The 13,129-nt window shown below is 43.3% G+C and overlaps 1 protein-coding gene across 2 annotated transcripts in view; it reads left to right on the top strand.

The window, feature by feature from the left end:
• The first annotated feature begins 3,926 nt into the window (after positions 1-3,926).
• Positions 3,927-13,129, top strand: part of onecut1 (one cut homeobox 1) — an 11,364-nt gene continuing 2,161 nt past the window's right edge. Inside the window, exons 1-2 of one of the 2 annotated variants that reach the window (XM_053320469.1) lie at positions 3,927-5,370; positions 9,691-13,129. The exon at positions 9,691-13,129 is cut by the window's right edge and continues 2,161 nt beyond it. In XM_053320469.1, coding sequence (XP_053176444.1) covers positions 4,299-5,370; positions 9,691-9,980 — 1,362 coding nt within the window. In that variant the 5' untranslated portion in view covers positions 3,927-4,298 and the 3' untranslated portion in view covers positions 9,981-13,129. The remainder of the gene's footprint in view (positions 5,371-9,690) is intronic. The other variant, XM_053320477.1, reaches the window with a different exon arrangement.

Below are 13,129 nucleotides of genomic sequence, written 5' to 3' on the forward strand. Positions count from 1 at the left end.
GAACTGAAGTTTTTATAAAACTCGCCAAACATTTGAAAATCTTTTTTAATTTGCTTTAAATCCTGCAGTCTGTGTGAGAAAGAAGTCATTTGAATTGGAGGAGCATCACTGCTGGGGCTGGTTTGGCTATCGTTAACACGGTTTTGTTGTCATAATTGGAGTCTCGCCAAAGTTACAGGGAGTAATTGGGCGGCATATGGACACCTTAATGTAAAGTGATGCCTTATTAATTTCACATGAGTGCACGAATCAGAGCAAGTGACGCGGAATAACACAAGGGAAGAGGCAGTTGATTTACCCGTGAGCAAGGCAGCAGGTACGGCATCTGCTGCTCGGCCATGATGGCATTTTATTAATTAGAGGAGGAAAAAAAGAGTACATTCCTTAATCAAAAAGAAGAAACTTCCATTTGTCATTTTATAAATATTATAGAGGATTTTTTTTATTCTGTTTGTTCATGTTAGTCGCTCATGATTTCACTTATAGACAACTTGAAGCAGTTTGTTTTAAATGCTGTTATGTGGGATTTACAACTGTAGGAGCTTAAAATGGAGATGAGCTCTCAGTAGATCTTAATATTATCTTCGCTTGTGTGATTAACGGTTGTCAGTCACGTCGAAATCACATTTCTCCAATTAACGTGTCTTGTTTTGACCATTAGAATAAAGCAAAAATAAATTAAAACGTCCTTTATTTTATTTGTTTTAATTTATACGAATAAGCTGGTGTGCTTTTCTTAGAGGAAGAAGGCTAGCTCATTTAAATAATCGTATAACTTCAGTAGAAAATAATTTGTATTTGTATAATGCTGCGAAATACATGTGGAAAAACGTCGCTATATTTTTAGGTTTGTTTATTCTAACAAATCAAAGGCTTGGCCTGAGTTCCTCCAGGAATTATAATTGTATTCAGTATTGATTGGTGCGGTGTGGTGTGTTTTCAAGGCCTATACTTCAAATATGCTGTAAAGGCCAGCTACCAACACTGCAATGCACATTTTTCTGTTTTTTTTTCATAAAACAGCGCAGAGAGGAATCATTTCATGTAGTTGCAGGTATTTTAAATCATATCTGTATATCTCTCACACACAAAAATCTTGTTTTTCTGAGGTATTGAAGAATAAATCATATGATATAGATTTAGAGAGGCACCATATTAATGGAAGACTTTAAAGGTGAACCAATAAATTAGTTCATGGGTTCAAAAGGATAAAGCGAGAGCAGTCTGATTTATTTTCAAAAGGCTAATTCAGTTTCCACATGCACGCGCCCCTGTATAATATGAGTTCATCCGCCATAAATGTCCATATAGGCCGAGCTCAGCAATCTCATTTATAAAAGTTTAGTTTCACCAGATGCCATTTAGCAAAGGCCCCTTTTTCCCTTTAAACAAGCTGTAATTGTCGTTTTCAACATCTATAACGCTCGCAACGCTGTGTCACTTTGCAAGAGCTGCCGAAATATTGATCCACTGTCCTCTCTGCGAGGCATTATATTGTTTCAGCTCGGATATGCTGCTGCGGGCTTCACAGGAATGATGCCCCCTGATTAATAATCAGCGTGAAACCTGTAAGTAATTGACACGGTGCCTTTAGGTGCCCGGTCCTGTCAGCAAAGCGCACGGCCTGGCCTCATTTTGTTTGGCACAGACTTTTTTTTTTTTTTTTTTTTTTTTTTTTTTTAATTTCAGGTTAAACTCGGCTGACACACTCTTCTCTGCATATCCGAGAATAGCACGGATCGGTGAGGCTGTGTATTGCTCATTGGTCTCTGCCTTCTGTTTCCTTTGTACTAATTGAATTGAATTCCGCTTGCAATACATACTCTTTCAGGACTGCTCAGAAAACACTGTCCCTTATATTCTCTGCAAAAAAAAAAAAAAGCAAATGTCAACGGCTCGTAGGGCCAGGCCTATCTCGGCACAATGGCCATAGAGAGCCAACACACATAAACACACATCTCAGGCCGTGCAGACATGGCAGGAGCCTATCGATCCGTATGAGAATGTGTAGATGAGGTTTGCTGCCATGTAAGGCCAAACCTTGGCCTTTCATATTCTCCTTCTACATCTCGTTTGTCTCTGTGTGTCTGCCCAAATGAAAACATACTAACTGGAGCTACCCTTGGAGAAAGATAGTATATAGGCTTATTTAATTGTGCGTAATGAGGTTAAAGTGTATGTGCTCTAAAATCAGTATTTAAAAAAAAAAAAACTGGGTTCAATTTAAAGAGTAGAGTTCCTATTAACGCGGTGGTCTTCCTCAACTGTTTAGTTATTAATATGTTATTATGCTGTCAGTGTTTTTGTTTCCCTGTTATGTATTTGCTTGCCTCTATAGTCTATTATGTCCACTGGACTACACGGTTGGACAGCCACACTTGGAGGAATTAGTGTCCTTTTGTCTCGACACACGTCACACACACGCCGTTGACATTGACTTCACATCAGAGACAGTTTAACTTCTTCTCTCTCTTTTTTTTCTTCTTTTCTTTTATTTAACTCGTTCAACCGAGCGGTGGGTCTATTGTGGGGACCTTGACAGATGCAGGGCCCCTAGCAGGTCCAGGACAGGGAAAAGTCTGAAAGGTTAATCTGTCCCCCGCAGATGTTGGCTTTGGGAGTCTTGAAGCGTCACCTTTGACATGTCCCTCATTCAGCAGGGGGTCCAGCAGGACACTGACCGCTGCAAGCTGTCACCTCGGCCGGCTGAGGACGCTCTGCGCTACCGCTCTATTAGGCTAAACGGCCCCTGACATGTGACCAGGGGCCGGCTTTTATCAGGCCTGCGGGGTTTTGGGGGGGGAGTTTGACACTCACGCAGCATAATGCTCAACAATAATATAGAGACAACCGGTCCTGTTATGTGTCAGCATGTCATTTCCTCAATGGACTTTACAGAGAGGCTGTGAATGTGTGTACGTCTCATTTGGACGTTGTTCTGTCAACATAAATAAAAAGTCTCTTTTGTGTAAATAAAAAAAATGTGTTGGTGTTTTTATATCTATGTATATATTTCATATTTATATAGTTTTAAAAAATACTCAAACTTCAGATTTAAATGTGCCCCTCGTCCAAATAGGACAGCGTGTGCGCGTCCCCACCTACTCACAAGTGCATGCGCGTGCCCTCACACACACACATAGTGCTGGGCTTGGTTCGTTAAGCCTAATGGTTGAACAATAGACACATCTGCTCATCTTTTTCTATCAAAAGAGAAGGTACTACAGTCTTCCTCGTTTGGTTAAACCGCCACACACTTGGCAGGGTTGTGGGGGCGGGGAGGTGCAGCTGAAGGAGCCCAATAATGAAAGAATGGATCTATATGATGTGGATGAATATAAGTTCACTGGCAGCCCTGTAGCTACAAATTCAATTATAATGCTTTGTTGCAATTTGTGGTGCCTCTTCTTTTTTTTCTTCTTCATTCTGCTTAAGAGCGATGTGTTTTCATTGGAGGTTTTGAATCCCAGACCTCACAAGTTAAAAATCAACTCCAAATGAACCCGGAAGTTTAGGCTACTTCATTTGCACTTAATCATTTAAGGAGGACTGAAGGTAAAGCCTCATTAGCCCCAATCAATTTAACGTTTTCTAAGCAGTAGTTGACAATTAAACATTGAGCGTTGCGTCCAGCTCGCCTGCATAAGTCGATTCTGTGAGAATTTTGATTAGAGATCCGTCTATTTGCATTTTTTAACATTTCAGTAAAGGCCATAGGCTGCTGAATATGGGTTATCGGGGAGAGCAGCTTTTAGCAGGTGGTTTGTTACCTCCCTTCCTTAATAAGGTAGCTGACGTCAGAGCGGTGTGTGTGTGTTTGAGAGAGAGAGAGAGGGAGAGAGAGAGTGTGTGTGTTTATGGGAGGAGATGAATGTCCATAGTGCGCATGTGTAGACGGTGATCTGTGCTGCGGTGGAAGAGGGGTTGGAGACACACAACTAGAGAGATGGCGCGGCACCAGACCGGAGCGCAAGGACAGCTGGTTGGCGGTGGGGGGGCTTGAATTATAAAGAGAATCAGGAAATTAAAAAAAAAACAAAAACACAAAAATATAACGAAAAAACTGGATTCGGAAAAAGGAGTTTCCATTCTGCAAAATAGCGTCAGAGGTAGGAGAATAATCAAATAGGTGAATATAAGAGCAGAGAAACGGCAAAAGGAAAGGAGGCTGCTGCAAGAAGAAGAAAAAGAAAAAAAGCAACAAAAGCAAATTGAACTTTACTGGACGTGAAGACTTCTGGACATCAGCAAACTGTGGTAGGTCAGATAGATGGTTTGTCCACAGCGCTGCCCGGATCATGAACGCACAGCTGTCGATGGAGAATATTGGCGACCTGCACGGAGTGAGCCATGAGTCCGTGTCCGGTCACGGAGAGCTGCTGAGTGGCCACAGTCCGCATTCCCGTCCGAGCCCCCGGGGTCTGAGCCACCGCGCTATGGGCATGGCGACCCTGCTGGACAGTGGAGACTATCACCCCGGCCACCATGGACACCTGCATCCAGCCATCAGCATGTGTGAAGCCCCCCCTGGCATGAGTGCTAGCAGCACTTACACCACCCTAACCCCCCTGCAGCCCTTACCCCCCATCTCCACCGTGTCCGACAAGTTTCCTCCCCACCATCACCACCACCATCCCCACCATCCTCACCCTCATCCGCACCAGAGGATCCCCGGGAATGTCAGCGGCAGTTTCACGTTGATGCGAGAGGACCGGAGTCTGGCACCTATGAACAGTCTGTATCCCGCATATCATCACAAGGATCCATGCATGGGCCAGAGTCTCTCCCCGCTGTCTGGTTCCGGTCTGGCCAGCATACATACGACCCAGGCCGGTATTCCGCCCTACGCTCATCCCGGTGCCGCCATGCCTGGTGAGAAGATGCTCACCCCCAGCGGGTTTGAGGCTCACCATCCGGCCATGCTCGGCAGACACACGGAGCAGCACATGAGCTCCTCAGCGGGCATGGTACAAATCAACGGCCTCCACCATCACCCTCACGCCCACCTTGGCGCACAGGGGCACGTCCAGGGGCCGGGGAACAGCCGGGAGCAGGCCTCCGGGCTCCGGCAGCAAGGGGGCGGCGGTGGAGCTGGTGGTGTTTCTGGGGGACAGATGGAGGAGGTGAATACCAAAGAAGTGGCGCAGAGGATCACCACGGAGCTGAAGCGCTACAGCATCCCTCAGGCCATCTTTGCCCAACGGGTCCTGTGCAGGTCCCAGGGGACTCTGTCCGACCTGCTGAGAAACCCCAAACCCTGGTCCAAGCTCAAGTCCGGCAGAGAGACCTTCCGTCGCATGTGGAAATGGCTGCAGGAGCCTGAGTTCCAACGCATGAGTGCACTCAGGCTCGCAGGTGAGCGAAGCCTCGGTAAAGCCCCCCCTTTTTGTTTTCATCTTCTGAATGTGACGCTTGAACAGGAGCTTTGATTCGGCTCAGGGGAACACTGGCCCTGAACGCTACCTTACTTAAATGGACAGGTTAAGTGGGTTGGGAAACAAAACTGCTCTTGTAGTTTCATCATAATGGAGGAAAAACACTCAACATATTCCAGCAGTTTAAGTGGAATTTAAAACCACAGCAGAGTAGCATTCAGGAAAAATGTTCCCGCTGGGCTGAAAATCTAATAATTCATCAAAATATCTTGCCAGCCATCAGTAATCTCTCCACTTCTACTCCTTTTAAAATATCCTGTAAGTCTTGATAGAAAATGATATTATAGATGCAGACAGGAACTAGGCCATGCTTCAGGGTGTGATCCACTGATGACCCTGGTTTGTTTATGGCCTCCAAATAAGAGATGCATGTCTAGGAGAGGAGGATCTGCTTGATGGTCAAAATCAAACACATTACATTTATGTTTAACAATATCTAAGTTTGAGGGGCGCTTCGCAGAGCTGATGACCAATCAATACGCGTCCCCTTTCTGTCTCTACACTGATTTTGGGGTTGTGTGAAACAAGTGCTCATGTCGTTTTACCTCAAAGTATCGACCGCTGGATTGTGTGCGTAAGCTGATCCTTCGCCCAGAAATCGTTAGGAATGTGTTTATTTTGGTGTAGATGCAACTGATCAGCCTTTTTGGTGTTGCCCTTGGTGTAAACAGAAAGAGAGGAAAAAGCTGTGAGTGTGTGTGTGTGTGTGTCGCTCTTAATTCTTATTTTCAGATTAAGAATAGAAAAAGAAAAGAATAAAGCATGTGTTTATGTGTGTTTATGTTTTGGTCGTAAACTAACCCTCACTGAGGTTCCTCTAATTAACTGATAGACCTCTGTATTAATTTGTCCCTGAGGTACACACGAGTCAATTAGGGCGCGTGATGAGGCCCATATCGTCGGACATGCGCGTCAACAGACATCCAATGGATTTTAATAATAATCAATGACCTACAAATGGGCTTTTTGGCTTTTTGAAAAGTGAGGCTGTGGCTACATATTGGAAAGTGCGTGCGTGTATATATGTGTGTGTGAGTGCGTGGGTGGGTGCGTGCGTGCCCTAGTGTGCGCACGTGAGTGTAATCGCAATTGATTATTTTTCAGTTTTCCCATCTGCTGCTGTGTGGGGGTCTGTGTGTGTGTGTGTGTGTGTGTGTGTGTGTGTGTGTGTGTGTGTGTGTGTAGGGGGGGGGTGTTGTTGGTTGATGAAGATGAAGTTTTTATTACTTCTGACTTTTTCAAATGACTGGAAAAAAATTGAACTTTTGAATGCTGCTTTTGGATCTGATCATCATTTGATAATTAATGTGAAATTACCTTCCACGTGGGAATCCTGTAATTGTGTATCCCATTGATGAGTATTGATGTTGCTTTTAAAAATATTATTTATGTATTTATTAAAGTAAGAGATATTAATACCGGCTGGACATAGATAATACATGTCTCAGCCCTGCTTCAGTTAGATTGTTCATATTTAGCTTTTCTTGAACACCTTAAGTTCTGTCTGAACTTTTTTATCAGATAACTACTCATAAAAAGAAATTACAAAGCAAACGTTTACATTTTTAATTATAAAAAAAACAAAGCACCAAAAAAACATCTGGAGAGCAGAAAATGTACAGTTAAAAACTAAATTCATTTGGAGAAGAATAGGCTGAGCGCCATTTTATTGATCCGCTCGTTCCGAGGTGAACCAGATATGTGATCGTGTTCTGAAGTAGACGTGATATACTTATTGATTTCAGGCTTCTGAAATTAATCTCGCCCCCCACCCCCCACCCCACCCCTCACACACACACACAAACGTATTCAATTACGCATATGAACTTACTTAAACAGCGCAGAATAAAAGTAGTCAGGCCGTTTGGCACAAGACAGAATAAACGAGTTCAGACAGGAGAGGCCTATTTAAATGAAATTAAGCATGTGTTTGGTGTTTTTCTGGTGTTTTTACAACTAGAACTGTAGAACAGGCAGAGAGTTGTTTTTTCCAGTTGAATATTTGCAGCATTTTCTAGCACTGTCTGTTTGTTGTTCTCTTGTGGTCTGTAAGATTATGAAACGCAGGGCTGTGTCAGTGGGCCCAGTGTGTTTGAGTGTGTGGAGTTATCTCTTCTGTGTTTTTAATGATTAGCCGGGAGCAGCAGCAGCAGCAGCGTGTGTGTGTGTATGTGTGTGTGTGTGTGTGTGTGTGCGCGTGCGTGCGTTTGTGTGTAATTAGCCAGATAACGAGGCCGTTGTTATGTCCCCCCCCTTGCTCCTGGGAAAGCTGCCTCTCTGTCCGGGCCTCCTGTGCCGGGGCCCGGGCCGGGCCGCAGTGTGGTGGCTCCTGCTGTCTGCGTGGCCTTCACTCCTCCTGATTTATAGCAGCTCGTACACGAGGAGCTCCGACTCTCTGTTAATATTTACCAGTACTGGAGACACCGAGCTTCTCATACTCACAATTACTCCAGTTTATGGTCACGCGGACAGGGCTCTGGACTGTACTTTAGCACACATCAGAGAGAGTGTGTGTTAAAATGAGGTTACAACGTGGGATCTGCACAATCAGCTTTAATTTGTTTGATTTAATGATTATGTTTATTTAAATCTGTCCCACATTAAGCTTAATGTTTACTACTTAATTTGGAAAGGATATGAAAATTAGAGACTGGATTTACACGAATGCCATAAAAAGAAGTAATAAACCAATTTAAAGTTACTATTGACTACATAAAAATCCTTATGTGATACAGAATTGTTAGTCATTTTTATAGTGCAATGATAAACAGAATGTGTTATTTTGGCTGTATTTTCCGTTTGTTTGTTTAATTGGTTTCCCTCGTGTATTGTTCTGTTTTAAGGTTTTCTAATTAAAGGTTTTATTCTCCCGGTGCTTTTTGCAAAATTAATCAGCAGTGGTTTGATAATTGCTTTGTGGGTAGAATAAGCCGTCCATGAATTTCCCCTGTGAGTCCATCAGGCCTCCTTCCAGCAGCCCGCGCCTGCCCCCTCCTGGTCCTTGCTCACTATGGAGCCTTATTCTGAAAAGGGGGTGAATCAGGGTTTGTGAAGTTAAATAAATAAATAAAATAAGCTGAAGACAGGTTTGATTCCCCGTCTAACACATTCCTAAGGATGTCTTTCAAATATTAGAGGATCTGTAGTTCATTGTTTCCACAGATGTGGTTTACTGAAGTGTCCCGTTCGCTTTCAGCACCGCGGACAGCGCTCATTGTTTCCTCACTGTCTGGTCTCCACTCGACCTTTGGTCCAAAGGGGGGGCCACAAGGGGTGTATGGGGCAGCATGGGGTCAAAATGAAGAAGAGTGTAATTCCGCTGCCATTTCCCATGCTCCCTTGCGGTTTGAAGGAGTATCTGTGTGGCACAGCTTTTACCTGCCTGCAGTGTGATGCATGACTGTATACACTGAATCTGAGATTTCATTATTTTAATGTAACTCACTCAGCTTGTTTGTTAATTAACAGAAGTTAAACCAAGGCATTAAAATATGCTTCTGTTACTTTTATTTAGTTTGCTTTAGACAGAATATTGTTGTTGTCAACTGATATTAACTTTTGTTAAGAGGAAAGGAGTGAGAGATCAAACAAACTATGAACATCTTTCCTGCAGGAAAACACGTTACAAACACTTTACAGTTAAGAAAAATAGTTTGTTTTCCTACTGGCTCCTTGGTGTTATACACCAGTTACAGCCTGATAGTTTGAATGCAATACTGGTATCAGCCAAATATTCATGTAACTACCGATTTGAAGGATTGTGAAGTTTGCTTTTTTAACTTTGTCTCTAAGATAATTCCACATGATAAACATGTCAAATTAGCAATAGAAAGTAGTGTGAAATCCACTGAATTATCTTGACATATGCACCTATGAAATATTGGACATGTTTTGCACATGTATTTGTACTCTAGCAGAAAAAATACAGTCCAGAACGAAATGCATATCAGGATTGGTTTTGGTCAAAACGGGATTGGAAAATGTCAGATATTATTGGGGTTTTATAATCATATCAGTGTCCCAGTAAGAATAAAAACCTGCAGACTTGTAGACAAAACTGCTACTGGGAAGAACCACTTCCATCATTCATGGGTCAGTTCATGCAGTGGATTTATTCAGAATTTTGTCAATCAACCCAGACAGAAGAGAAAAGACTCTTATACCAGTTTTCTTTTGTAATTCTTGTTTTTACTCAAGTATCCTCTGACATTTTTCACAAACGTACTCTCTCTCTGTCTCCTGTCTGTCTCTGCAGCATGTAAGCGTAAGGAACAGGACCACGGCAGAAGTGAGAGGGGGAACGTGAGCAAGAAGCCCCGGCTGGTGTTCACAGACGTGCAGCGGCGGACGCTCCACGCCATCTTCAAGGAGAACAAGCGTCCATCCAAAGAGCTGCAGGTCACTATCGCCCAGCAGCTGGGCCTCGAGCTGGCCACAGTCAGCAACTTCTTTATGAACGCACGCCGCCGGAGCCTAGATAAGTGGGTGGACGATGGTTCCGGTCACTCAGTCAACTCTGGCCCCAACGCCTGCACCAAAGCCTGAAGATGGACTGATTTGACCAACTCATGGACTGACTCAACCTCGGTGGAAAAGCTTTAAAACTTAAGAGAAACAAAGAGAAACTTAAAAAAAGACCTTGAAGCAACATTTTGCCCTTAAACCTGTACTATATTGATATTTATAGTATCCAAAGATGAAAAAACAAACCAAAGACTTCTCGTTTGACCCGCTTTGAAATGTTTGTTTCAGCAACACATTTATGTGTAACATACTGCAAAAAGATCTATAGTTTTACCCCCACCCCCCCTTACACACACACTCACTGTCACTGGTCTCTAGCTTTACTACAACCCCCCTCCCCTCACACCTCCCCACTCAGTATCAATCTATCATTTGCCATCCTTATCTTTAATCTGATTGGTTGGTTTTAATGATGGGTCCCTTAATGGAGGTTTAATCAGCCTGTTGGCAGTCTGATCTACAGCTGTCCACAAACCTTGAAAAAACAGCCAGAATGTGGAGCTCCGGTGGGATTGGCCAATCAACTTTTAATGGGAAAGAAAAAATCCTACAGGAGCGACCAGACGGTTGTGCAACCTTTTTGGATTGGTGGACTGTCTGTCTATCTGTCTGTCTGTCCAGCTGTCTGTCTTTCCATCAAGCATCCCAGACAGACAGGGAAATGCCCAGCGTAGACTGCTAACCCAAAACCGAATCCCAACCCTGAACCCAAACCAAAGCCCCCCGTCCACACCCCCAAATCCTCAACCCACATGGTAGTGCTTTCTTCCAACATGCTGAAACGTTGAATCATTTAGAAAAAAAGAGAAACCAAATCCTCCTGCACCCTGAAGCCTCTCATGCAACTTAGAAATAAAAAACGCTAAATAACCTGCTAAGGAGTAATTTGACCAAAGAGTATATTTTGTAGTTGATAATCTAAAGAGTATTTTTACCTCATCTCCTCCCTTACCTCCCAAGACAGACTGTTAGTTAGGAGCCACAAAGAAGAGAATGTTACCGCTCATTATCCTTACAGCATTTTGAGTCATATTTTTGATTTACATTCCCTGCAAAAGGAAATACTATATGACATAACCCTGAAAATTAACTATTTACATTTGCCTTATGGATGCCTTCTTGAATCAAACTGAATATTCCAGTTATATCTTCACAATCGGCCTTGTGAATGTTACTGTAAATGCTCATTGTGAAGATGAATCATAACATATCCATCCATTTACTGTAAGTCTGTTTAGCTCATGGATAACGCAGGTTTAGCTCTAGTTTATGTGTTCAAGTGCCAGCAGCTGGCAAACAAAAAGAATCCATTCACAGTTGTGTGTTTTTTCCGCAAAGGTGAAAACACAAGATGCTGGCTCCCATGTTTCATGTGTGGTCTTGAGACAAGAGGGCCTCGGATATGTGTGTGTGTGTGTTTTTTAAGTCACTCCCTTAATAATAAGCATCCAGCATCCCTGTGCTCTTCGTACGTACTTGATTTTATCTCCTAATCGAAGATGTTGGGTGTAGGGGATGATATCAATGATCAAATCACTTTCTGGCGCTTACGCAGCAATGTCAGCTCGTCACCTGAATACGAAAGCACCCCCGCACCCTGTTTGCCGATCAAACCCCCCCCCCCCCCCAGCCCCCATCCTGCCTCCGCTCTCCTGGTAAGCTATGCATTTCAGCACTAGGAGGAAAGCACTACACAGGGCTGGCCCAGGGCAGCGTAGCATATTAGATATATTAGCTGACCCCTTGCCATCATCGTTCCTCAAGGCCAGGGTTAGCAGCTCTACATTCATCAGAACAAGCGCTGAAGGAGAAGCCAGGGAAAAGAGAGCTGCTTCTTCATCTCTGAATGAAAAACCAAAAAGATGACAAGAAACAAAAACAAACAAAAAAAAATGTGTCAAGACCTGCTGATGTTTTATAGTGTGAACCAAAGATGCTACCTCACTCAAGTTCCATACGTGATTTCTATCACTTTGATGATACCAAAGATAACCAAAGATTTTTTCTCATTGCACGGCCTTTATGAGTGGTGTTAAAAGATGTTGTATGTCCCCCTCCCCCCATATCCTCTCTTCCCCCTTCTCCTTTCTTCTACCTTCTCACCCTTTCTCACCTGCACTCAACCCATGCACCCCTGCTATGCGTGCTCTTGCTTCATCTGTGCTCTGATTACAGCTCCATAGATAGTCATGCTGATATACTGTAGCTATAGGCAGATATGCTGATCTAGCCATAGATACACACAACCGGCAATGCAGGTGCCTGCGGGATACAGCTCTCGCTAGCAGCGTGATCAGTCTTTCTTTGTGCTTGTTAGCAACACAAAAGCATACATTTCTACCACTTTGTTGGCAGAAGACATACAAATCTACAAGCTGACATTGTGGCAAACAGTTGTGTTGAATGAAGTTTAGTTCAGGATTCATTTCAAAGTAATCTATGTGGATTTGATGGAGTATCCTGCTAGAGTGTATTTTCTTTGCAGCTTTATGTCCACTCGGCCCTGCCTCTTAGTGTGTATCTATAGGTTGATAATATTGATCCAACAAACAAGTCAGACATCTTTACATGACAATAGGCAGACAAGCTGACAGCCATGGGCAGAATTGTTGACTCAACTATAGGCAGACATGTTCCTGAAAGTAGAAGCAGACGTGTTGCAATCTTTCTAAAACTCCCAGGACGAGTGCCTTGCTTGAACCAAAGTGTTAAACCGCTGTTGACCTCTCACCTTTGACTCTGTGAATACCTCAGCCTGTAGAAGGGCCACTACTGAAGAAACAAGGAAAAGGTTTTTTCTTTTTATCACACCGTGGTGCTTTCGCCAGTGCAACCATGCAATGAAAAACATACCAAAGGAATTTTTGTTGTCCACTTCTACAGATTAAACCAAAGGTCTTTGTTTCTCCTCTCCCCCTGCCCCTTTACCCTCCATCCCTCCTTCCCCAACCTTCCTTGTCTCTCTGCTGTGTGTAGAAAGGTCCAGCACTCTGGCCGTGCATGTCTTTACCAATGTCTCTGAATACCTCATAGTAATAATTCCTTTGAGTTCTGCATTGAGACGTCTATCTGTGAGTTAAGCAGAACTCCACTTGTGTGGTAATTGTTATTGTTACTTCAAAAAAAGCTGTATGATTATCTATTTTGAAGTTTTTTGTTTTTTTGGCAAA

This window comes from Scomber japonicus, chromosome 1, assembly GCF_027409825.1.
Source record: "Scomber japonicus isolate fScoJap1 chromosome 1, fScoJap1.pri, whole genome shotgun sequence".
Taxonomy (NCBI): Eukaryota; Metazoa; Chordata; class Actinopteri; order Scombriformes; family Scombridae; genus Scomber; species Scomber japonicus.